General features: G+C 35.0%; 1 protein-coding gene across 8 annotated transcripts in view; it reads right to left on the reverse strand.

The window, feature by feature from the left end:
- Positions 1 to 2,965: 2,965 nt before the first annotated feature.
- LOC114660491 (coiled-coil domain-containing protein 136) overlaps positions 2,966 to 26,445 on the reverse strand; it is a 224,678-nt gene continuing 201,198 nt past the window's right edge. For 2 of the 8 annotated variants that reach the window (XM_051931352.1, XM_028813221.2), the window contains 3 exons: positions 22,546 to 22,680; positions 10,995 to 11,106; positions 2,966 to 9,840 (listed from right to left, as the gene is read on the reverse strand). In XM_051931352.1, coding sequence (XP_051787312.1) covers positions 11,005 to 11,106; positions 22,546 to 22,680 — 237 coding nt within the window. In that variant the 3' untranslated portion in view covers positions 2,966 to 9,840; positions 10,995 to 11,004. Of the gene's footprint in view, positions 9,841 to 10,994; positions 11,107 to 22,545; positions 22,681 to 26,445 lie in introns of those variants that run through there. The other 6 variants (XR_007935690.1, XM_028813238.2, XM_028813245.2 and 3 more) reach the window with 6 other exon arrangements.

A 26,445-nucleotide genomic window follows, 5' to 3' on the forward strand; every position in this document is an offset into this window, starting at 1 on the left:
GTCAGAGAACTTCAAGGTGTAAATGATTTTGCTGAAAGAGGCATTGCACTTATTCAGGCTTACAACTCAGCGATAACAACTGATGAGGAGCAGAAACAATACATTCTACAAACAATTGAAAGGCACAGGAAGATGTTTCCTGATAGTAGAAAATCTACTGTTGTTGCCGCACAGTGACAACATTTTCTAGTTAACAACTGTAATGTTGTGCAATACAATTTTTATTTACTGTTATCAGAAAAAGCACAGTAGAATGCTATTCAGCGACTGCAGAGGCACTGCATTTTTAATTTCGTATACTAGTGACCAACATTAAATCTATAATGAATCATTTATCTCTAAAACTTTGCATACTTTGTGACACCAGTAAAAATGCTGTAAATTAAACAAAATTTCTTGCCTGTCATGTCACGTATATATTCAACACATTCAGGGGTTGAGAACTTTTACACCCATTTAAGTGGTACTCTAATATTAAAATTGTATGTATATATATATATATATATATATATATATATATATATATATATATATATATATATATACATATATACATACATACATATACATATACATATATATACATATACATATACATATATATAAAACATATACAGGTGGAAACCCATTATAACGGGACCACAAAAATATTTCGTTATAACGGAAATTTTGTTATAACGAATACAGGGAAAATACATATTGTATTGTGACTGGAGTGCCGCCGGTGTGTTGCCGGAGTGTTGTCTAATGGCAACAACGCAAGGACAGCTTTGTAGCTGTTTTGCCACATCTGGTAAACAGTGAACCAAGGAAGGGCAAAGTAATTGGTTGTCCTCTGCAGGATCAGGGTTACCACGTACCATACTTGTTGCCCAATGTTTAAAATTTAACAACCGGAAATTTGATCTGCTCTTCCTCACGCTCTCCTGATCTCTCTTCTCCAGACCACGTCTGCCACAGCGGTGATTCTGATCCGCTGGTGTTCTTCTAATTTGAAGATGGGAGATGAAGCAGGACAATCGCCCATACTGTGGCTCCCAACAACTCCTATTCTGAATGAAGTCTTGAGACTCTACCTGCCTTCTCAATACAGTAATAAAATACCTGTATTTAACTTGAAAACTTGGACTCACCTTCCTGTATCTTGTGCAACCCTGAGACCCGAACTTGACAATATCTGTATAAAAAAAACAGTGCTTCTTAAACTGCAAAAAATATTATATTTGAAAACGAGGCATTAAACGTAACTTTTTATTCTAGAAATACAAGTATGAAAATACAGAATTGAAAACGAGACGTTAGATGTACTTCTAATAGAAATACAGGTATGTATACAGACTGAAAATGAGACATTAGATGTATAGAAATAACAGGTACAAACACATAATGGAAAAGAAACGCTAGATGTATTTTTTTATAGAAATACAGGTATGAACACAGAATGAAAATAAGTTGTTAGATGAAGATGACGGCACAATTCCAAAGTGCTTTTGCCATATCATTTTTCTTCATTCCAGAATCAACTTTTTTAAGGACTGTTAATTTTTTTCAGCATAAACTAACAGTTTCTTACTTTTTTTGTTTGTCTCAAAGAAAACTTTGAGAAGCACTATGAAACTTGAACAGCACGGTATCTGCATGCAACGCAACTTCCCACGCAGACATTCGGTGGAGCACTGACTCAGAATTCAGCTATGTGTAAGATGTTGCGCCCACACTGTCGCTGAGCCTGCCCGAGACCAGAAATTTCAAAACAGAATGCCTCTCTCTTTGACACAACCTGTTGCAGGGTTCCCAAGAGTTGGTGCGGAAAGCGTAGGAGTGGCATTAAGCATTTTTTTGCATCGTACTATTATCTTTGGTGGCCATTTTTGGTTGAACATTCATTATACTGAGATTTACATTTCGTTTAAATGAGATTAGTTTAACATTATGAAAATTTGTTACTTCTGCATTTGCCATAATGGGAATTAACCTGTATACAAAGTACTATAGTATACAAGAAATAATCATGCATTTGTCAGTATGACTGGCTATTGGGTAACCTGTGGGTAAAAACTGTCCCTAAATTTAGTTTTGAAAAACATGACATATTTGTACGGAACGTTATTGGATTTTAATAAAATTAATAAAATGCAAAAAAAAAAAAAAACAAAAAGTAGTGTCTTTTTTAATGCCCTGTGTGTTCTATACTGTATGTCCTAAATGTCAGTTTAATATTGTAATAGAAAATAATTCTGGAATGGTTTAATAATCACTGTGCTGCTTGTGATTAAAAATATTTGTTAAGTAACAAGTAAATTATCTTAAAGCACTGAGGAAGCAGATTCTCTTCCCATTTCTGTTTCTTCTCCATTTATCTTTATCCGCCTATTAAATTCATCAATTTATTTATTTTTACTAGCTTTAAGTTTTACTCCGTTAGCCATGCTCTCTTTCTCAAGGATGGGGGTTGATTTGTTTTCAATCCTAATTTTTGTAAAAATTGATCTATTTGTATGGAATGATGACAATAAAATCAATAAAATAAAAAAAAAATGTAAATTATCATCAGTGCACACTTGAAGTCTGCCTTGGGTAGGGTTGCTGTGGGTATCTTAAGAACAGTTTAAAGGCACATGCCCATTCGCTTAAATGTGAACCTTTCATTTTTATTACATTGTCATAAAGAGCCAGAGTCTATTCTTACACCATTCAGTGCAATGCAGAAACCCCCTTGTTCGCTGTAGACTATACTCTTGGACACACATACACACCTTGTAGTACTTTTCTAAGTATGAGGAAAATGGAGTACTAGAAGAAAACCTGCAAAGAGATGTTGAAAAAAAGGCAGTTGGTATACAAGCAGTGACTGAGCCAGGAATCAGTGACAGGCGACTGGGCTTAGAGCAGCCGAGCTCTGAGCTACATACCAGGACTTTGAATTGCAAAAGGACAAAAGGTTAAAAATAAAAAGTGCATCATCTTTGAAGGATAAACTGTTATATTTATTGATTCCAATCTTTTACAAAATATACAGCTCATTACCAAAATACTCACAATTTGTCAAAACAACAAAGCCATCTAAAAAGCATACAGCCTTTTTTTTAGAAAACACAGTAAAATAAATTATTTCACACATACTACCACCAACTGTTTGTTCATACAATTTTACATCAATACTTCACAAAAAGATAACCCCCATAAATTGCAAAATGATTTTAACAAAAGTAAAATATGTTTTAAATGACTTTTACATATCTTAAGTATACTAAATGATGAAATGTGTTTAGAGATTTTTAACTAGCAACACAATACTTATTAAGACATCAGGGGACTGTTGCACCTGTCCTGCTATGCATATACAGTGGGAAATAACTATTATTAATAAGAATAGCAAATGTAGGTGGAATGTTAATTCAGAATATTTTCAGTGTTTTAGTTGCTACCATGCATGATTGTAGATACCAAAAAATACCATTACATCAGAGAAAATAAACTCTGGCATATAATTTCAGTAAGGCTAATGCTTTAATCTGGAATTTAGTATTTAACCTCTGAGTTGATAGTTATTCCACAATATGAAAAGAAGTTTTAGAATAAAATTTTCAAATCTCATCACTTATTTCTAAATTAAAAGCCGTAAACATGTAACATTTTATTTACTAGACTAATTAAGAATTAGTTTTAATGTTTTTGAATAAACCATCTATCCTGAACATGCAATTACAAAAATGTGTGGACCCTTAAATGTACATCTCTAATTTAGCATAATTATGTGCAGTACACTTTTACTTTGTGGTTTTCCAAACTAAAACATGTTCGTATTCCACTGATAACCATTATTTCCTCTGTGTGTGAATTCACATTTCTCTGTATTTGATAAACAATGTGATAATAATCTTTTAAAAGAGCACTTATGTGGGGTGCCATATCATGGATCATATTATGCAAGACAAAAATACAAATATTCTTCAAAGAAAACACAATTAAAACAAGTACCAGTTTGATACAATAGCTTAATCCTGTCCTCCACCAGAAATTAATTTGTCATAAGGAGAAAATTCTCCAAATGTGTGTTGAGAATTGAAACCTGTGCCCTATACCTGTAACAAAAACATGGTTAGTTTAACACATCTAGAATGACAGCATTATACATGCATTTTTTCTGCAATCAAACAGGTAAAAGTTAACAAGCTCTTCAGTGTTGAACAATACCTAAATTTCAACAGAAAATTCCAAATATTTTACCAAGTAAAGTGTTTCAAACACTCTTAATGAAAGGAATAAAATATCTGTGCTTAGTGTACCATAATTCATCATTCATAATATAAATTATAAAAACAACAGCTTTTAATATGTAAAAATAAAACAGTGTTCACTTTACACCAAGCTCAGTTTGGATGAAGCAAGTTATTAATATAATTTTTAAAGACATTCAGTAAAATTAAAAAGTTCTTTGACTAATGGGCCTAGATGTAATATATAATGTAAGAAACATATTTTGAATGTTTTCTTGAAATGTAATACTGGTAAAACGGGGAATTTGAATAAGACAGCAGCTCTTCTGTGGGAGACCTAGCCTGGCTGATGACTGAGACTGTTTGATCCCACCTGTGTTCACAGAGCTGAGACTGGAGAGGGCGTCACCAGGTTTAAATGACATCGGCAGACTTAATTGAATGTGGGTTGTCTTTCCCCTTGACCCTTTCTGATAAAAGTTTCATACATCTTCAGCAAAGGTACTGTACAGTACAAAAATAATTCAAAGTTATATGATGACTAGGTTATAAGAGTTAAAGTACAGTGTAAATGTACTACACCTTTTCATAAGACACATGGTTCCTGTGATTTTGATTAGGAAAAATTATCTTTTGATTTTAGAATAAGACAAATACATAAAACTGTTAAAAGGAATAATATTAAATAATCTGATTTCCGTTTACAATTCCAAATTCAAAAATGTTATGTTTATAGATTGTAAGCTTTACTGAGAGAAAAGTACAAATAATAAAGTTTTTTTTTTTTGTTCTTTATTTCGCCTTATACAATTTCTTGTATTAGGAATTTGTTAGTTTTCGCATACCCCTTGGGGTCAGAGTGCAGGGTCAGCCATTGTACAGCGCCCCTGGAGCAATTACAGGTTAAGGGTCTTGCTCAAGGGCCCAGCAGAGTAGGATCTCTTTTGTCAGTGACAGGGATTCGAACCGGCAACCTTCAGGATACCAACGCAGATCAACCCTCAGAGCCACCACTCCACCCTACCCTGTATGAACACAGTAATCAAACTTGCCTGGCTTTCTTGCAAATGTTCTGTCAAGATGTTACTAGTAACCTCAATTAAAATTCTAAATTTCTCAAATTTACAACTTCAGTTGGAAAGATTTTTTGGTACTTTTATTGTCAGTACAGGTTAGTATAATGAACTGCTGAACTGAGGCAGGGTTTTTTCCAGAGAGTGTGCTGATTCCCCAGAGAACTGCAAAAGAGTGGAGAAATGCAAAGCTGATTACACAGCATACCAGTGACATTTTTCCCGAACAAGTAACATTTTAGACTTGCAAAGGGCCCTAGAGGTTTCGGAATTGTACATGAAACACACGGTAATGGAATTACAGTCTACAGTACTTCAAATTTCCATATCACTGTGTGAACTTAAGAATTCTGCTTAACCTGTCTGTTCCCTTCATATAAATAAATTAATTAATTAATTAAAAGTGTACTATTAATTAGCCAATAATTCTTAACATGACTCAATGATCCCAGCAGCCATAGGGTTAAGTGGGCTTATAAAATGGTATAATTCAATGATATAATGACCCAGAAACCTATAAATAAAACCGTCAGACATAGATGAGTGCCATGACTAGTGTTACTGCATATGGGGTAAATACAAAAAACAATCAATTTTCACTTTTGTGAAAAAATCTCTTTCTCTGTTAAATAAATAAATATAATTATTTAAATATGTCATTTCTTCTTTGTTGTTTTTTGTGTTTTTTACTTAAAAGGCCTCCACTAAATTGAATAATTTCTTTAAAAACATGCTGAAGGTTTCTGCAGTATTATTTTCAACAACACATCACAAGAAACACCACAAATCATTTTGTGGCTTATCACATTACACTACTGCAAGTAACTTTTTTATTATTGCTTTGCAGGACGGGACAGAAATTTTGCATGCCAGTCATTAGAAAGAAAGCTCAAGCATTGGCAAGAGTCACTAAACTGAAAACATGCTTTCACACAAGTACTTTTAGGTAACAAAGCAAGGCAGCCACGGAGTAATCATTTTGGCACGGCACTAGAAAAGCTCAATCTGTGTAATAGGAAACATGTCTCTACCAAGATTACGTGGGAAAATACAATGAGGCGTGCTCATCCTGGTTTGTGATTGTTTTGCTTTTATTGTTATTGCTTTTGCATTAAGTGTTCAGAAAATGAAAATCTTGATTCATGCTTCACAAAGCTCTGTATTGTGCTAAAAAAAGGAAATGTTCTATTTCAAATCCCTATTGTATTTAATGTACAGAATTTCTTGGCCATTCAATGGAGCAGGACTACTGAGATTCAGTGTAGTACTGTAATGGCCCAACTGGTAAACCAGAAATGATAATAATTGTCACAATGACTGATTCTCACATATGCCACCTGCAGAGTAAAAAATAGTAGCTGACATTGTAACCCCTACAATATAAACTATACCCTGCAAAAGTCCTTAACCTGTATCTAATCTTACCTAGGGACTGAATTACTTTTGACTTCCTCTTTCTAATTCGATATGTGATTTTATATATACTAATTGCAGATGAATTATATATATTCTCTTCTTTAATAAGGCAGGCAATAATTGCCAGAAAGATTGTCAGATTGCCTTTTCCTATTAATTGCTAGCCTTTATGCACTAAACATTGCGAAACATTCTTTTATGCTTAAGCAATATGCAGTGTTTTGCTAGTATTTAGAAATCATGTGTTCAATGCTATCCTGGAATTTTATAAATTCACAAAACTATATAATTTTCTACCTGTATAACTGTGAAATGACTAAGTTCCAGTAAGACTTTTATGCTAGTTCACAATTCATGGAGAGTACTAACATCTGTCCTCCAAGAGCCTGATTATTGATAAGCTGAAACATATTAACTATGCACTCAAATTAAACTTCTCTGGAATACATTTACAGTACAATGAGAGTTTTTTCACTGCTTACCAACATACTTAACATAGCAGGTCTTCCTGTCATTTTAGTAGCAATATAATTGTCAAATGCTGGCAAAAAAATGTTGAAAATGCTTGTGCCATTTTACTTTAACAGCTCAGAGGCATTCAGATGTACAATGTGAAATAGAAAGAATTACTAGGTCCAGAAAATAGCAGCTTTTACCCTGCAATATGTACAAGTAATTGACAGCATTTTTCTATTTCCAGAAAAAATATAATAGTTTTGAGAAAAATTAAGTGGCAGGAAAATGCAGCTTGCCAAATATGATTTGATTAATCATGACATAATTCTACCCTATGAATTGTAGCAATCAGGTAAGGCTTGCGTTTTGTAGATTTGTAGGACAGGTAACTTGTTGGACTCACTAAAGGATAGCTCTAAAAAAACAGACACTAGCATCACTGTGCTTGTACACGAATCTAATTAATTAAGAAAAAAATCACTAACATGAAATGCTAAACTAATTTCCAATTTACATCTGATCAATGTGTCAGTGAATTAAAATATGCTGATTTGTAATTTCAAATGTTAATGGTTCTGGTTAATTAACATGTAATAGCACAAAATATACAACAATCAGAAACACTGAAAACTCTACAAACAAACTGGTCAAAATATTATTTCAAAAAAACATGTAAGCTTATGCAGTATAAAGCGGAACAAGAACTTCAAATTTCAACTCATCCTCAGCATCTTTATGATACTTTTCAACAAACGTTAACATTTTTGTATTCATTTATGAAAAAAAATTCTCGTCGACTCCTTCTACTGAACAGAATTTCTTCTTTTCAAGTGTTCAATGCACATTTATTTCTTTCTTTAACTGACAATGTTTACTTTTATACATTTCTGTATTCTCATTGTTTTTTAAATGACAATGTAATGCAAATGTAAAAAAAAAAAGTTCTACATATATTTTTAAAGAAGTAGTATTTATAAATAAAGACATTTTAAGTGAAATAACTTAACAGTTTTGACATCATAGCCCAATTTAATAAGACACTGGTAAACATCTGATAGTGGCATAACCTTTCTTGCCCATTCATGTGTGGTTAATTAAGAAATTAAGTTTTATCATAATTCTATGGAATTCATTCCTTGTAATCGATTTGCATTACATTGATACAATTGCTTTAATCCGCCACATCAGTCGACATTCCATTTTGCTGCTGTACATAGGTAGCCATTACAAAGCAACATCATAAACCATCAGTTGATCTGTTCATGTCATGTCGATTAGGCTGCAGGTAAGGAAGGCAGGCAGGTCAGTTCCAGCCAGGGTCCAGGAGTCACAAGTGACGTGGACAACCTCTGCTTTTAGTTGAGCTGAAACAAAACACTCTCGTATGAGTCATGGGCAACGGTGTAATTTTTTTTTAATGGAAAACATGAATCCAAAAGGGTGAAAACATCTAATGAAAATTGTTACAGTAACATGAATTAAAACATAGATTCACACATTGACATATATACATAGATATATATATACCTTGTAAATGGAGAAGCTCAGCAGTGCAGCTTAGCAACAGAGACAAAAACTGACAGGTCAGTAAATCAAACAGTAGATAGAATATTTTTGGTATACAACATGTATCTATGGAGAGAAAGAAGCAGAAAAATGAAGTCTGTAGGTTTATGGAGAAAAACAAACTAACAAAAGCAGAACAATCTGTCTTCAGACAAAGACATGCAGCAGATAGAGAGAACAAAACCCTCAGCCTGAGGGTTGCTACTTTGGGCTGCTCGCACACCCCTTTAGAGCATATTATTGGTTTGACGAGCGACACGAGCTTGTCTAGGCAGTCAATGTTCGATGGAGCAAAATTCAGAATTTCAGAATTTTAACCAGGAGAAGGATTGGTTGAATACATAAAGTGGTATAGGTGAGCTTTTCTGGCTCCACCAGACACCTTTTCAAAGAAGTGAATAGCTTTGTTTCCATGTGAAGGCTAAGCACAAAATAAAATTGAGGCACTGTTCACCCATCATTTAACTCAGGTTTGTTGAAAGTGCTGAGTATCAATCTGTAACAATAAAGGAGAATCCTCTTCTTACTGACCTCCTACATTAATCAAAATAGATTTCTATACAAATTTTATTATGTACTGTAATTCTTCTAGTAGCAGTGACATTTTGGAACATCACTGGCCTTTTGAAACCACACAACGTCACGATTCCATATTAATAAACATAATGTATTATCTTTACATTCAGTCCTGTAGGTTATCCTGTTTGCAGACATCTGTAGATCACAAACACTGTGACTCCTTCTGATATGTGTTGTGAGAAGTAAATGAAACAAATGGTGTGAAGATAAATCCAACCATAATATTCCAAAGAAAATGCTACACCAGCTAATAGTTGTGTCAAAATGAGGCTGATTTCCGTGCACTAAGACATAAGCAACAGGTTGTGTCTTAGATCCATCCCATCACTACATGAGAATTCTAGGTCTGGAAGCAGAGTGCTCTATAGCTGCAGGCAGAGTGCGAGGAAATTTTGCACCTGGTAGGTGTGGTGTTGCCAGGAGACCCTGTTGGATCCTCAGGAGAGAGCTCTAGTCAAGCTAGGGAAGATCAAGACAACAGCTGTAGCTACAGCCACCACCATTAGCGGGCTCCAACCTCCCTCAAGCCCCTGTGAACGTGAGACAACAACTGTTAGGCACATCCTATCCCACTCCCTCACAACCTTCATACACAAGAACACATTAACATTCTGTAATCACATTATTGAGGCGTCAACACCTACAGTACATGGGACTGAATTCTTTCCCTGCCACATATTGAAGCAGACACGCCTACCCACTTTATAAATATGTTCATGGCATTTTTTTTAAATAAAAATATTCAATAAAAAGTATACAGTATGTCAGCAAAACTATAATAAAATGAATAGCTGATTAAAAAATACAGTAAAATGCAAAATATTTAACAAAAATATATTACAATACAACCATGTATTCAGAAAACTTACATATATTAAGAAAGAAAAAAAAATAGAAATAATGTCACTAATTATAAATGTTGAAAGCCAAATGTGCAACGTAAAATGTGTGCTTGCCATTTTTGAACCCTGGCACTTTCATATCTTTTTAAATTAATTTTATTTTCAAATGCAAGACTTTCTTTATTTCACTGAATTTAAACAAATATTTACTTTGCTTATGGAGCAGCTGCTATTTTTTTTAATTTAATTACAGCATAAACTTTTAAAATGAAATAGTCATGATGCAAAGAAGGTAGAAGGCCTTGATACAAGTCTTTTCACATGAATCTGATGACCTGCTATTATATGGAAATGAAAAGCACATTTAAAACGTAATCCTCATTTACAGTCTTTCATTATGACTATTGGGCATTTATTCATTTACTTACTATTGTAGATGGTTCAATAATAATCAATGCATTAAAGTGACAGAAATTGAATGATTTATGCCTGGAATTTAAAATTATTTAGATATATTTTTTTCAGTAAAGTATGCATTATTTGATTCTTATCATGTGTTGGTTTTTTTTTTAATTCTTTGGTTTGGTTTGAGTTGATTAAACTTTATTATTAAGTATAGGTTCAACAGTTACAGTGAAGTTATACTTTAATATATAAAGCAGTTATTACTGCCACCAAATGTAAAACTTTATTGCATATTTAAACAAGAAATATGTCACCATGAAAAGCTTCTCATAAATAAGTATAGGTATGGAATCCCTTCACATTCTAGGATTTTCACTGTTATGTATAATGTACTGTATTTAGGGTGGTTTAAAAATAAAAGGAGTGAATACTTGTACCTTGTCAACTCTAGGCTGAAGACTCCGCCCACCAGCACCAAAGTAGGGCCACTATAATAATCATTCCTATTAAGGGGATAGATAGAACAGGTGGCTCAGGGGTGGTAGAGTTCTGGCCATGGGAGGAATGACCACCAGGTGTTAGAAAGAAAGAAAGAAAGAAAGAAAGAAAGAAAGAAAGAAAGAAAGAAAGAAAGAAAGAAAGAAAGAAAGAAAGAAAGAAAGAATATGGGTTTATGATGCATGATGCATATGGAGAGAAAAAAGAAAGAAGGGATATTAAAAAGACAATGGCAGGGGAAAAGAAAGAAAAAGAAAGAGAATGTGATTAGAATTCACACTAGACAGGGTTCCGTGCAATGAGTTAACCCCTCACTTTAGTTTACTGTACAGATATTGTAGCAGGCATTACCAGTCGGTGAAGGGGTTACTCACAGGGTTGGGGGAAAAATAAATAGTTATGGAAGACATGTGTATGATGACATGAAAAAACAAAGATATTTTGAATATTTACCTTGCTTATTTTCAGTCATCTCTGGCAAATGCTATCCTTAGTGTGGAATATCATGCTTATAGTACAAAAATCTAGATTTAGGAAATATCCATATTGAAGAATAACATTTAAATATTTTATGTTGGGTTTAACCTTATGCTGTTACATCTCATTTTCGTTACTCCTCCTTAAAATTACATTATATCAGCTCTTGTCGACTCACTATAATGTACTGGTAATATTTACTCTTATTTCTATGTAATAACATTACATTGCATTTTTAATATATCAATCCATTCATCCTTACTAACAATCATTTGTATAATGATGCCATCTAAAATAATCACTAGCTTTTCTTGGCTTAATCAACTTTAATGTATGACTAAAATTAGAATTCAATAAGATATTAAGTATGTGGCAGTAAAAATTGCTGGTTGTCATTACAAGGCCTTTGCTCCCTTGTTCATGCTATACACATCAGCTTTCAAGTACAATTCTGAAACATGTCATTTGCAGAGGTTTTCAAGTGTCTCTGCAGCTCATGGGGGTTATGAGTTGTGGAGAGGAGGAGGAAGATTACAGAGAAATGGTGAATATCTTTGTAGATGGTTAAACCATCTCCCATTTAACTTTATCAAAACCAACAAGACCTTCCAGGACATAGAAGATGACATGGTTCAGGTACCCTTGTTGCCCCTGGACAAAATATGAATTGGGTCGTAAACACTGAACATGTGTATGAAAAGGTATACTGTCAACATGGCTCTTTGAACAAGCTCTGGTCCTTTGGTGTGAGAGGTGCATTTTTATATATTTTTTGTAAGTCTAGGTTTGCAATTGTGTTTTTTTTTTTATTCAGTAGTATATTGGTGCAGCAGCATGAATATACAGTAGGAGATGCCAACAGATTTTACAACCTAATCAGGAAGAATGACTCTGAGGCATACTTCCCTAAATCAGTGATTCTTAGAGACTAACAAGCAACTTTGCAATAGAGATACATAATGTGCAAGCAGCTTTTTTCATATGTTTTCCAAAATGACTCTTAATTGCCAACTTTACAAATGAGTATAAAAGACTACTTTGTTAACCACATCCCGGAAGTCACCTACATAAAGAGCATCATAGGTAGTCTGAAAACCAATCAATTGACAGTACTTTCATTGTATGGTGATGTTTTTGACCCCTTTGTGGAGGACATTGAGCTGTGAAAGTAATATGCACTTAATATGACATCATAATATAACAAATAAATAAGACAAAATGTATACATAGGTATAAAACCAGACACTTATGGTTTCTTAGATGAACGCAAAAGAAATGGCAAATGCACACAGTAAAAGAAAAATACACCTTTCTAAGACAAGGCTTGTTTCTTTGTTAGATGAAGACAGGGAATTTTTGTTTACTAAGGGATGAGGCAGCCTGTGCAGCCAGGAGAAACTGAATTGGGATAAGATAGGAATGAGTGCCAGTACACCTCAACCTAACATTGCCCTCTTTCAGACATATGGACACCACCTGGACTAACTGGAGGCAGTTTGTAAATTGTTTATGTATTTTAATTAATATAATGTTTTTTTCCATAATTCTGATGAAGAAAAAATTCCCACACTCTTTAGGACTATAAACTGTGTTCTTGATTCTTAAAAATATATGGAATATCCCAAGTAAAATTAAATGTAAACTGATTTAAACCAATAATTGTGTAAAGGTAGTAGTATTGATGACTACTGTAATGATGACTGTACTGATAAACACTATGTGTTCTAATATCAAGAATGTTAACATTTCCAACTACCATCCTTTCTTTCTTTATCCATAAAAAGTCCTTGGCAATTGTAAATCACCTGCACATTCAAATTCAAGAATCTTTATGGCAGGTGTAATTAGGCTCTAGGAGCCTGGGACCATGAATGGGTATCAGCAATAACCCAGTGATTTAAATTATATTACGGTTTGGGATCGTTCCTGCTTTTCTGAGGGGAAACCCCAGAATTCATTGGATATTCAAAGTAGGTTTTCTGCATTTCAGCCATACTATTTCCTTTAAGGTACCACTCCCCTTTTCTTGTTTCTCTCCATAACCAATTACAATACAGAAAATATCTATGTGAAGTAAACAAAGCTTCAGCCTTAAACTACAAATTCTTCCAAATTTTATAGAATACAGAAATATTATCAAATTATAAATTCGTAATTATCAATAGTCAAAATTACTTAAATTAACCTAGCAATTTATCTATATGACATAATCCTACAAATCTATTGCTGTATTTCAAAATGGCATATGCTATATCACCTAGTGAAATATAAATCTTAGTATTCTAAATTTTCAGATATTTGTCTTGATGTAAATTTAATGTGCTCTGTCTGGCAACCACAGTTTGTTGCTACAAGTGGTGAAATGAATGGGTTATGTTCATAGATTATGAACGATTTAACTTACTACTTTAATTATGATAGGTTTAGAGAAATATTCCTAAATTAACAATCAGTCTTAAGATGGGTTTTACCATGTTCTTAGTGTTATGATGCTTTGATGAAATGTACAACAGTTCCTTGATCTAGCCTGATCTCTCTAAACTCTGTTGCAAAGACAAGAGTGTTGGCTAAGCTGCTGGCTATCATGAATGATGTTTGACATTCTCTACATGGCATCTATGCCAAGCTGCAGGAAAACTTTCTGGCAATTTTTACTGTACTCCAAGGAGTGCTAAAAGACAACAGAGCCCCTAGCTAGGCCACAATTACTACCATGCTAATAAGTAAGTATTTAATACCTTAAGAACATATTGTTAAGGTTTAGTTTTCTTATTTATTTTACTGTTTACAATTTCAGTATGTACTGTATGTTTTTATATACAGTCTGCTTCAACAAGGTACTTTCCCCAAGGATCAATAACTATATATATATATTAGCAGATTGCTGGCCAACCACAAGCGTTACCTGGTAGGTAACCACCCATACAATCAGATTGTGACACAGACTACGAATGCCGTGAATATATATATATATATATATATATATATATATATATATATATATATATATATATATATATTTGCAGTTGGAGATCCACAAAGGGAGAAAAAACGAATCACGTATCATAAAATAGTTTTATTCCTGAGCTTTCAACCCCTATCAGGGGTCTTCATCAGAGGATAATGCTTAGACTTACAAGAATCAAAGGCAATATATAGCAACACATTCAGTATTGGGGGGGGGGGGGGGGGGGAGGTGACTAAGTCAGTATGATCAAGGGGGGGGGGGGGGGGTGTATCATTAAATTAAAGTGCATATGTCCTTCTTAAGTTGGCATATGCTGGGTTTATGTCCAAGTGTCTGTTGATGGCGTTTTCATCTGATAGCCAAGACTCGGCCAACTCTCTGCCGCTTTTTGTACTGGCCTTAAATTTTACTTTTACGTTGTCCCAGTTGAATGTGTGTCCTTTCGATTTAGTATGTGCATATATCAAAGATAGTGCGTTCTTTCTTCTGACGGCGTTGCGATGTTCCTGTACACGTGCTGAGATTTTTTATGACGTTTGTCCTATGTATACAGCTGAGCAAGAATTGCATGGAATACTATAAACTGCGTTTCGTGTTTCGGCTGTTGATTTCTTGTTTTTAGCATTAAACAGGACCATGCGCAGATTGTTGGTGGGTTTATGTGCTATTTTGATGCCCCACTTGGTCAGGGTGCGTGCCGTGCCTTCTGACACATTATGGCCGAGTCTTGGCTATCAGATGAAAACGCCATCAACAGACACTTGGACATAAACCCAGCATATGCCAACTTAAGAAGGACATATGCACTTTAACTAAACGATACAAACCCCCCCCCCCCCTTTATCATACTGACTTAGTCAACGCCACCCACCCCCCCATCCCCCCCCCCCCAATACTGAATGTGTTGCTATATATTGCCTTTGATTCTTGTAAGTCTAAGCATTATCCTCTGATGAAGACCCCTGATAGGGGTTGAAAGCTCAGGAATAAAACTATTTTATGATACGTGATTCGTTTTTTCTCCCTTTGTGGATCTCCAACTGCAAATATGCAAACCGTATCACAGACCTTCTCTTCCATTCATATATATATATATATATATATATATATACTGTACTATATAAACAAATAAATAAATTATATATATATAGTGGAGAACAACCGGGAATACCTCTGCTAGAACACGAGAGGGCAACCCCCCTGAATTGTATCATGGCCACAGGCTTGCTCCATCCTGCTGGGGCCCGTAGCTACTGCCAGGAAATATATATCTATTATATAAAAAAATCATCTCAGAGAGACACTCTGAAGTCCCACAAGACTACTTGCACATCACGCCCTACTTACAAACAATTTCTCTGAGACATTTTAACGTCCCACAGGACAAGGAAGTGAAACAAAAGGACAGCTGCTGTACAGGCTTTTAAATGATTATCGCACAGCGCAACATGCAGATCACACAGCATGACAGCAGTAGCTTCTGTACTGGCTTTTTAATGATCGACGTGCAGCGCGACATGTAGAACACGCAGCTCAGTAGCAGCAACTGATCCGTGTGCATCTACTTAGCATGCGTTCAGCCCCCTCCTTCACAACACGATTGGCAGAGACGCGAAGTTGCGAGCGTGAAGCGCGCCCCCGGGTGGGGTGGGGGGGATTGGGAGGTGTGCATGAGTGGGTAGACTGGCATTCCAACTGGGTTCGAGGAAAGTACTTTACCTGGCCAGGAGGCCATTAAGGAAGAAGTGCAAGAATGGAGGCACAAACTGGCAGGAAAGATCCTACATTTCTATTCCATTCAGAAAGAACAATTAATGAATGGGCTATTTATCCCCCAGAGCGAGAGGTGGCAGTTGTCCTCTGAATGGGTTCTGGTTTGGACACCTTCAGGATTGCTTGGGATTTGTAGTAGGGAAGGGCAACCTTGTTTGGGTGTTTGGGTCCCTCCAGGGCACGCTGTCAGGAGAGGACCTCCCTTTTATAGCCAGCTTCCATGTGACCCAGAAGTGCTTATGTCATGTAATACTGTGACACTGGAAGTGTTCCCAGGTCCAAGTTTCTCAGGTAGTTGGAGTCAGGAGGTAGAGGACAAGACTTGCCAGGAAGAGATTAGAGGAAATACTGTATTGGATTGTGCTTGTGATTACTGGTGTTACCTGTGAAAGGTATTTAGTGAAATAAAATACACTTTATTTGTACCCTTGACTGTGTTTGTGCACTTTAGTCTGGAGTCTGGGGTGCCCCCTTTTGATCACTGTATATACATATATATATATATATATATATATATATATATATATATATATATATATATATATATATATATATATATATATATATACTACTGGACAAAAAGTTTTAGAACACCTCAGTTTTCCAGTTCTTCTTCAAATTAATCAATTGAAATGCAATGAATGATCTAAAATGTTGAAAAGGTAATCAGTAAACTTCTAGAGGTTTAAATTTAAAGTTTAGATTAGCAAAAACTGAAAGAAAGGGAATTACAGAATACTGTATTACAAATAGGCCTTCTTCAGGGAACAACTACAACCTACAGATGTTCTGCAGCAATTAAAGTAAATTAATGCCTCACAAGTTGAAGCAAACAATTTGTGTCCCAGGCTTCCGTTGATTACTTAAAAATTCTCTATCTGCCTTAAAGCAGAGTTGGAACAGACTATATTACTACACTCTCTGAAGTACTACTTGGACAATATTCCAGTGAAAATGAAAGAAAATGGCAATTAACAAATTAAATGAGACAGCATTATTACATGTAGGCCTTTCATTTTGAGAAACTGAAAATGTGTGCCAGTTTCTTCCACCGGGTCTTCAATTACTACATAGAAACTGAAAACAAATCATAGTGTTAGTGACTATGGTGTTCTACACAATCCAATGGCAATTGGAAACTGGAACAAACTCTGATAGGAAAAGATCTGGCCGACCCAAAGTCAACCCAATCAGAAGACAAGTGTCTGTGGGTCCCCAGCTTGTGTGATAGGCGCCTCACGGTACTTCAGTTTCAAGCACAGCTTATTTTCTTGTATCTGGTCGAAAAAAACAAGTCTCAGGGCGAGTGGCAGTATGAAAGCTATGCCCTAAAGGACAAAATAGGGTCTTGAAATACTGGCTGTGGAATACAGCAGACTGCAGACCAGCTACTGCATGTTTAGATTTATCTCCTATTCCACACTCAGCTGAGGTGTCAAGAATGTTATCATATCACTGTCTTTATGGGGAAAGATTTTAAGAGAAAACAGTATGAGATAGAGCATTACACTAGAAACTCATTGAGTTTATCTGCTGTCTCTGATGTGACAACAATCATTTCCCTTGCAGAAATAATCTGTAACAACATCCTGACTCCATCTAGTAGTGCAACAACAAAAAGTTGCTCCTGAACAGACTCCACCAGAGAGAGAGAGAGAGAGAGAATGAATGAATGAATGAATGAATGAATGAATGAATGAATGAATGAAGAGATCAAGGCTTACAAAGACCAGCCAGAGAAGATCTATCTGAGCGTGTTTGAATATATGGTAAACCTGTTTGCTGACCCAAAATATTTAAGTTATTACCACATGGTCTTTCTGAACAAGGTTAGGCTTGTAGTCCATTTACTTTATAAGATACTGTACTATACTTGTTAGCTCTTTACTGGTATTTTAATCCAATGGTAGATACAGTGATAATTAGTATATGTAGGGGCCAATAATAATGAATTACATTGCTGTGTTGTAAAATTCCTTTTTTGGACCTATGTTAGGTTATGTGAACTGAAAAAACTTTTGAGAATTATTAAAGGGAAAATTCAGTATTTTTCAAGATCAAAGTTACATTTTTCACAATGTGGAATACATTAATTTCCTCCAAAATCAAGTATTGTTAAACATTATTTATATATTTACAATGGTGGTCTATGGGGCACCAGCGTGAACATGAAATAAAAACCTTAAAATTTACCTAATATATCCACTTCAGAAAAAAAGAATGTTTCTAGGGATTGATTCACTTCTTGAAATTGAACATATATCAGCAAAGTGTGTATTAATATTGTTTTGCATTAAAGTACTTTATTTTTGTGAGAATCAAAACTTAAGGAAGTCCACCTGTCTTCACATCTTTCTATCTTTCTATGTCTGTCTACTGTATGTAGCAATCATTTACCCTCAAGTGCATGGTTACTGGTACCTAACTTAATGAATGCTGCAGTTGAAATTGTATTTTGATAGTGGTTGGATCACTTAGGCTAAAGTTTTTTATCTAGTAAAATTTTATTTTTCCTTAGATTTAGACAAATAAGTTCTCATTTTATACTATTGATATGCCCATCTGTCAACCTAATATATTTTTGCTTGAATAGACCTGAAGCCTCACACTAAAGTAAGGTGCTGCACATGTAAAAATATATAATAATGCCTATAAAGATAAATGCCTTTGCTGCTGAGAGTTGGAGTTACTGTTACCACCACTGTAAAACATAAGCATTGGCAGGAATAAAAATATTTTTTCCTGCTAGCCTGATGTCTTTGTTACTGATGGGGACGATTTTCTAGTTTTCATCATTCTTACAGTTTTGGAGATATTTTTCCATTTTCTGACAAGTAGGCTAGAAGAAGCAAGCAAAGGCAGAAGATCCGAATGAGCAACTTTCATTACTTTTATCTTGATGTCAGGATGGTTGAATGCTCAGCGCTGATGCCCCAAACAACCAAGTTAACTTTGCACATTGATACTTCAGCATACTGAAGGTCGCCAATTGGAGAATTCATGTCTAATCTAAGAGCCACAGTAGAGGGGATCAAAAGAAGCTATAGACACTCTTTTTAGGTAATATTCACATGCCAAGTAAATGAATTTTCATATGATTGTGGATGAAAGGTACCTTTTGTACTAAACAGCAACATGTGCTTTGCTTTGTCCAGAACTGAATCATGGCTTTAGTCATACTGGTGATTTTACAATAAAACTCCATGTACACCCATCAGTCTTGATAGGAAATGAACATGAACCTACTCCTACATCAGTAAAAATAAAGGCAAGCATCTGTGATAAGAATTAATTACTACTAACTTAATTTTGTTGTTATAACTATAGCTCTAAAATGTTGAAGGGATGTTTTCTGAAGCTGGAACATGTGTTTCCTCAAAATAAACATCTTCAATAAGTTTTAAAGCTCGAGGTTAATCCTTATTGTGTATAAAATAATATTTAATATTTTAAATGAATCAATGATACTCAACTCCGGTACTGGAAAAATGCATGGCTGCTGATTTTAATCACAACTAGTTTCTTAATTAGAAACCAGGCCTAGCAGATAAAAAAACTACATATTTAATTATATGGCTTGTTAGTGCTTTTATTCTTCCAAGTCAAATCTTTATCACACTGTAGATTTTTAGTTTTCCCGAGAACATTATCCATATGTTTTGTGGTCCAGGGCAGATTTTAACCTCTTGGCCATTCCCTTCTCTTTTATTTAATTTCAAAACATTATATTAACATACATACTTAATGCTCACATACATGCAGGTTTAAATAGAAGCACGTTAGCCGGAGAACTGGTGGTTTCTTTGTCATTTGCACCTCAAATGATGGCTAGTTAAGAAAACCAGCAATAATTAAGATCTTAAAGCAGTAGTTTAACTTTAAAATCAGCAAATAAGGGTTCCAAATCATTACAAGCAAGTTAATTAAAACAAAGCCCAAAAAACAATATTGCTTTAACAGTAAATAAATGGGATGTAATTAAAAATTTGGTTAACACAAAAACCTGCAGCCATTGTGGACCTCCATGGCTGAAGTTGAGTACCCCTGGTCTGTATAATCAAAGTGTTATATGTGTGATTCTATTATTTTGCAGTGGATAATAAATTTTGACATAAAGTGAAATCTTAGTACATAGCGGGGCTTGTTTATTAACTTTAAAAACTTTGGGACATTTATTTTTCAAACATGATGTCTCCAAATTTCTTTTAATTATTTAGTATAGAATAACCTTTATCTATATTTTCCTTTTGAAAATGCCTTCGATATAGCTCCTGCGTAACTCCATGCCTTTCTCAAAATCAATTCTTTCAATAGGGCTTTGCCTAAAAGCCTTAGCCTTATTTTAACAATGTAAAATACACTAATATCATGTACTGTCATTAAAGCAACAATAGGGAGATCCAAAAAGCTTGAATTACATGGCAAACATCCAGTGAAAATCCATAGAAATCTGATTCCGATAACATGCTTAACTAGAACTTAAAACCTTTAAGAAGTCACTTCTCAGTGCTAGGACACCTTTTGTAGTACAAAAAGGTAAAAAAAAACAGTGTAATAAAATTATAATAAAGGGTAATTTAATCAATGCTGATGGTACCATATGTAATAAACACAGCGGACTATTTGAAAAACTGTGTGCACCTACAACATAATTTTTGTCTTCCAGACAGGATGGATAAGCTAATAGTTGAAAATTCTCAGGGGTTATTTTCTCTCAGTTTAATATACTTTTTAGGATATATCATATATAATGTTGGATAATTAGCAAGTCCAACATGCAAATTATTTGTTTCTCAATGCAATTGAAGTTAAGCATTTTTGTTTGATTAACTTTAAATGAAAAAAGAACAGAAAAATCAAAACATTATTTTGGATTCATTACTAACAGTTTCAAAATTAAATAAAATACTATACATAATAGGTTTAAAAATGGAACAAACAGTCCTTAAACAGGCACATAATTCAATAAAGAGAAAACTGTCATATTCATTGTTTATACAGTATAATAGTTTTTCATTTCTGTTTAATTTGTTACTAAGCAAATGCCTAAATGCAAGAACCAGCCAGGAGACATTACTCCATCAAAGATCACACTTACACAAGCTCTCATGGGTCTCCACAGCAGACCAACTAACTTAATCTGTATGTCCTTGGGATATGAGAAGAAAGTAAGATAACCAGAAAAACAGTCTATTAGAATACAGGGACATGTGCACACCATACAGCCAGTACCCAAATTAAGAACCTGTCCTAACTCCAAACACGAAGAAGGAATTTAAAGAAAAAATAGATAGACTGACATTCTAACTAAAGCTTTCTAATACTGAGATTAATGCTCTGCTCATACCATAAAGTTGAGTAACATTTCATGTTTGATTTTGTCATTTTCTTGCATAGCAGTGACTAAACAGATTTATACTGACTTACAAGCTAGGTCAGCACCAGAGGATTCTCAGAAAAGGCAGTGTTTGCCTATACATTATCCTATGGATTTCTTTCATGAAATGGGTGAGCTCACTTTATCACAGTTAATGAAACAAAGTACTCATGAAGCCTTTATATATTAAATATTCTCTTCTTGCATTGGTTTTCCAATTATTTAAATTTGTTTGGGTTTGGCAGATAGTTTGCCCTTTTATTAGGTTTTAGGCATTACTGATTTCTTTTGGGGAACTCCTCTGATTTTTAATATGCCAGTTTGTGAATTGACACAATAAGCAATTTATAAAGATATGGGGGACAAAGAACAATTACACCTCACATGCTGTGCTGTACAAACATTGTAAAGCATGACACAGGAAAATACAAGGCAAGCTAAAAGCAGACAGGGTCCCAAGACACTGAAAACAAAGACGTCTACCCGCAGCTTATGTGACAATGATTTTACCAAATGCCTTGCATACCCATATATTTCACAGTTATTACAGAAAAAAGACAGACAGTTGGCAGAAAACTAAACATATTTTAAGATATTGCTAGTTGGATTACATGTATTTTTATATTTTGATAACAGATATGACCAACATTCTTTCATAATGCTCTATCAAATGAGACAACTTGTTTGCAATCAAAAATCGAGAATATAACAAGTTTTAACTCTATTGGTAGCTCTTATTCATTGTATTAAACTGAGTCACTAATTCAAAGTAACTATTCTGCAATTTCCTTAAAAGGTAAACATTACGACTTATAACTAGTTTTACCTAAAGGAAAATTTGTACAACATGCGATGAACTACCTTATGCTCAGTTCTCTTGACAGTTTGATCTCACCTTGCCATCCTTTCCTGTGAGGCTCTGCATTTGTTCCCGACATTCCTGAAGTTCTTTTTCCATTTCAGATCGCTCATTCTGACTTTTATTGTATTTATCCTGTAGCTCATGTAGTTCTGCAAGCAAGGTCTCATACTGCAATGAGAAAGTCAGTGTATCAATAGCATGTGACCAGCCATGTTGTACACATTGTTAATGTGATCAGTGATAAAACAAAGGAAATAAATTCAAGAGATAAATTCTGATTCATGTAACCTATAACACCCCAACTGTACTGCACATTGGAGCATTATCACTAAACTGTTGGGACACATAAATACACTTATCATTTCGGCTTGCAGGTGTGTGCTGCATTTCTCTTGTCATCTTACATATAGAAAGACATGCAGACAAATAAAAATATAAATAGATATGATAACCATGTACTGCGGTGGGTTGGCACCCTGCCCGGGACTGGTTCCTGCCTTGTGCCCTGTGTTGGCTGGGATTGGCTCCAGCAGACCCCCGTGACCCTGTGTTCGGATTCAGCGGGTTGGAAAATGGATGGATGGATAACCATGTACCACTCTAATGTAGACCACATAAGCACCCTGTAAATATTTGTTACATGAATGAATCAGAAATTAAACAAAATGCCAATAGGAATAGTGATGGAGGGAGATTAAAGTAAAATGCTCATGGAGTGAGCATAATCCAGAATAATTAAGGGTGCCTCTTAAATAACGATTACATAGTAGGATCCAAGTCATTAGAGTAAACCCAATGAGAAACTATATTAGAAAGTGAGAATTAGTTGTGCAAAATTAGATAAAGCGTGTATTTATTATGTAGTACATTTAGAGATTTCCATTTTCTACATTGCTTGTTTTTAAATGGCATTCAGAAAATAAACTATAGCAGATTAATAGATGCAGTACTAAATAATAAAAATGTACTTGAATTTTATAGACATTCTTTTGCTTTTCTCTTCCCCATTCCAAGCTTTCTTTACCTTAATTTATTCGTACATTTAATATTTATATTACAAATTTAATTTAGATGTATATTTCAGCATTTTCTCTGTATGTTCGATGTTCAGCATTCTATTTTTCTGTGTATTTCATTTTAAATGTTAAATGTGTAGCGCTGCCACATAAATATAATATGTTTTTCTGCTTTCGATTGGGTGTTGTGGGGATCGTTCTTACATCCTGAGATTGACAGTGGTGCCCCAGAGGTGGGACTTCTGGTTTCCTTTTTTTTTAGGGAGCGATTTACAGTACATAAAGCGCAGCATTTAAAGAGAGGAGAGGCAAGAAGACGGGGGGGAAAGAAAATCGGAAAAAGCAGATCAGTTACTGCATGGGCCTTTTTGACCAGGGAATTGAACGTTTCGCTATTTCCTACGTACTTGAGTGAGCTATATCGAAGGACTTACTGTACTGTATCATGGCGCAAGACTGACTATATCTCTTTTATGGTGAAGATTTGATTGCTGCTAGGAGTCCACAATTGACAGAACTCTTCATTTCACCTGCCGGCCACATATAAGGGTTATTTAGGTGGGGGGGGGGGGGGGGGGGGGGGGGGGGCATATGTAAGGGATTGTATTCTTTTTTTTATGTAATATATTCCTATACAGATTGACCATTCGTTTTTTTGTGGATTATAAATGCGCCGGCATCAGGGGTGACTGAACCGTCTATAATTAAGGGGTATACGGGGATTTATTGGGGTTTGATATTAGCCTATCCTTTTATCAACTACCGCCACTTAGGACAGGTTAGTGGTAGCGATAACTCGTAGTCAGCTATTTGTTACAAAAATATTTTTAAATGTGTTCAGCGCTCTGGATTAAATGTGCTTTTTTGGAGCAAATTGAAGTAAGCTGAAATTTAAAGAAGCAGCACGCTGCACAAGTTCTGCATCTGTGGTTTGAAATCTTCGTCAGTCAACACTTTTGTGGAATCTACACAGTTGCTTTGTGTCAGTTGCTGTTTTTCCTCTCACATCATAATGCCATGTAGGTTCATTGATGATCATAAATAGAAATTGTGTGAGTGTGCTCTGCAATAGGTTGGCACTGTGTCAAAGCTTCATTCATGCATGAAGCCATAATCTGGAATAATAGAGTTTGTAACAACGAATGGGAATCAGTTGTGCCATTTCATTCAGAACAATATATAGTATATTTAAACTGTGATTTGCTGTACTTTATGATGATGTTTGAGTTGATATAGATAAACTTTACAGGATTTGACATGCTACTATAGAAGTTTCTGAATGACTAAAAACGTAAACGGATCATGCTAAGTTAACAAAAGATGATATAAAAGTAGCTAAATGGTACAGACACACCTACAAGTCACTCCCTGACCAGGATTTGAAACTATGAATACTCCGCAGGTCCAGCCCTTCCTTAGAGAAAGAAAGCAAAGGCAGAGTGAACTGAGCTAAAGAGGCAATCATATAGCCAAGTGGAAGCTCATTTTAGGACTGTGTTACTACACAAAGCAGATTGTGGTTCTGCTAAAAAGATTACCAAGGCAAATGTAAATCCTAGGTTTGTCTGCAAATAAAATAGTCATTCTTTAGTTTCAGTTTCAGCCTATTTTTGTATTGCGCTGAAGTGTGGCCAGTTGATAATTGAGGAGAAGAAGAAAAAACTTCACTCAGCAGAATCACTGAAAAAAGTAAATCTCTGGTGGTCCACAGTCAATTACAAGAGGCAGTCAGACATATTCACAAGTGTACCAATCCAGCTTCTTTAGTGGAATAAAATAAAAATTGAGTGGCTTTTATTTTCAATAGGTGTTGGATGTGCAAAAATGTTGTCATCTTTAAAAAAACAGTGTGAAAGAGCTACATATCCTCTTTAATAAAATCCCTGTGTGCGTCCATGTGTCCGTGTGTGTGTGTCTTCTGGTAAAGTGCGCATGCACGGGGCACTCTTTAATAAAGGACATCATTGCTGGGGAGAGTGCTGATTGGGTACCCTCGGCCGCGCACATAAAATCCGTTGCTGGGGAGATGCCACACATACAATAATCAGCTGTACGCCAGCACAGATTAAAATACAACCCCAAATCAGAAAAAGTTGGGACAGTGTGGAGAATGTGAATAAAAAAAGAAAAAAGCAAGTTATAAATTCTCCTCAAATTTTATTTCATTGCAGACAGTATGAACACAAAATAATTCATGTTTTGTTTTGTCAACATCATTTGATTTGTAAATAAATATCCATTCTTGCCATTCAGGCTTGCAACACACATTCCAAAAAAAGTGGGGATGGGGGCAATTAAGGGGTAGTAATGAGGTATAATAACTAAATAATGATGTGATTTGAAACTGGTGATGTTAACAGGTGATTGCAATCATGATTCGGTACAAAAGCAGCATCGAGGAAAGGTAACTCAAAGGAATGCCCCCTAAGTACTTCCAGTAAAACCTGTGAGGCTATCGCTGTATTTTTCAATCAAAAAATTAATGATATTAGAAATAACATAGTATATCTCCCCAACACTAAGGATCCCCCGAAACCCCAGTACTCCATAATAAATAAATTAGAGTTTTTCACTAGGATAGATTTACCTGATTTGCATAAAATAATTTCTCAAATGAAACCATCCACCTGTGCCCTTGACCCAATACCAACAAATTTTTTCAAAGAAGTATCGGGTGTGCTTATTGATAATGTTCTTGACATAGTAAAATTCGTCATTAGATACGGGGGTCTTCCCAGACTGTCTTAAGACTGCGGTAGTTAAACCCCTACTTAAGAAAAATAATCTCGACCCCTCTTCTCTTGAAAATTATAGACCCATCTCTAACCTGCCTTTCTTAAGTAAAATTCTAGAGAAGGCAGTCATTATGCAGTTAAATGAGCACCTCAATAAACATGCTATTCTTGATAAATTTCAG

This window comes from Erpetoichthys calabaricus, chromosome 1, assembly GCF_900747795.2.
Source record: "Erpetoichthys calabaricus chromosome 1, fErpCal1.3, whole genome shotgun sequence".
NCBI lineage: Eukaryota > Metazoa > Chordata > Cladistia > Polypteriformes > Polypteridae > Erpetoichthys > Erpetoichthys calabaricus.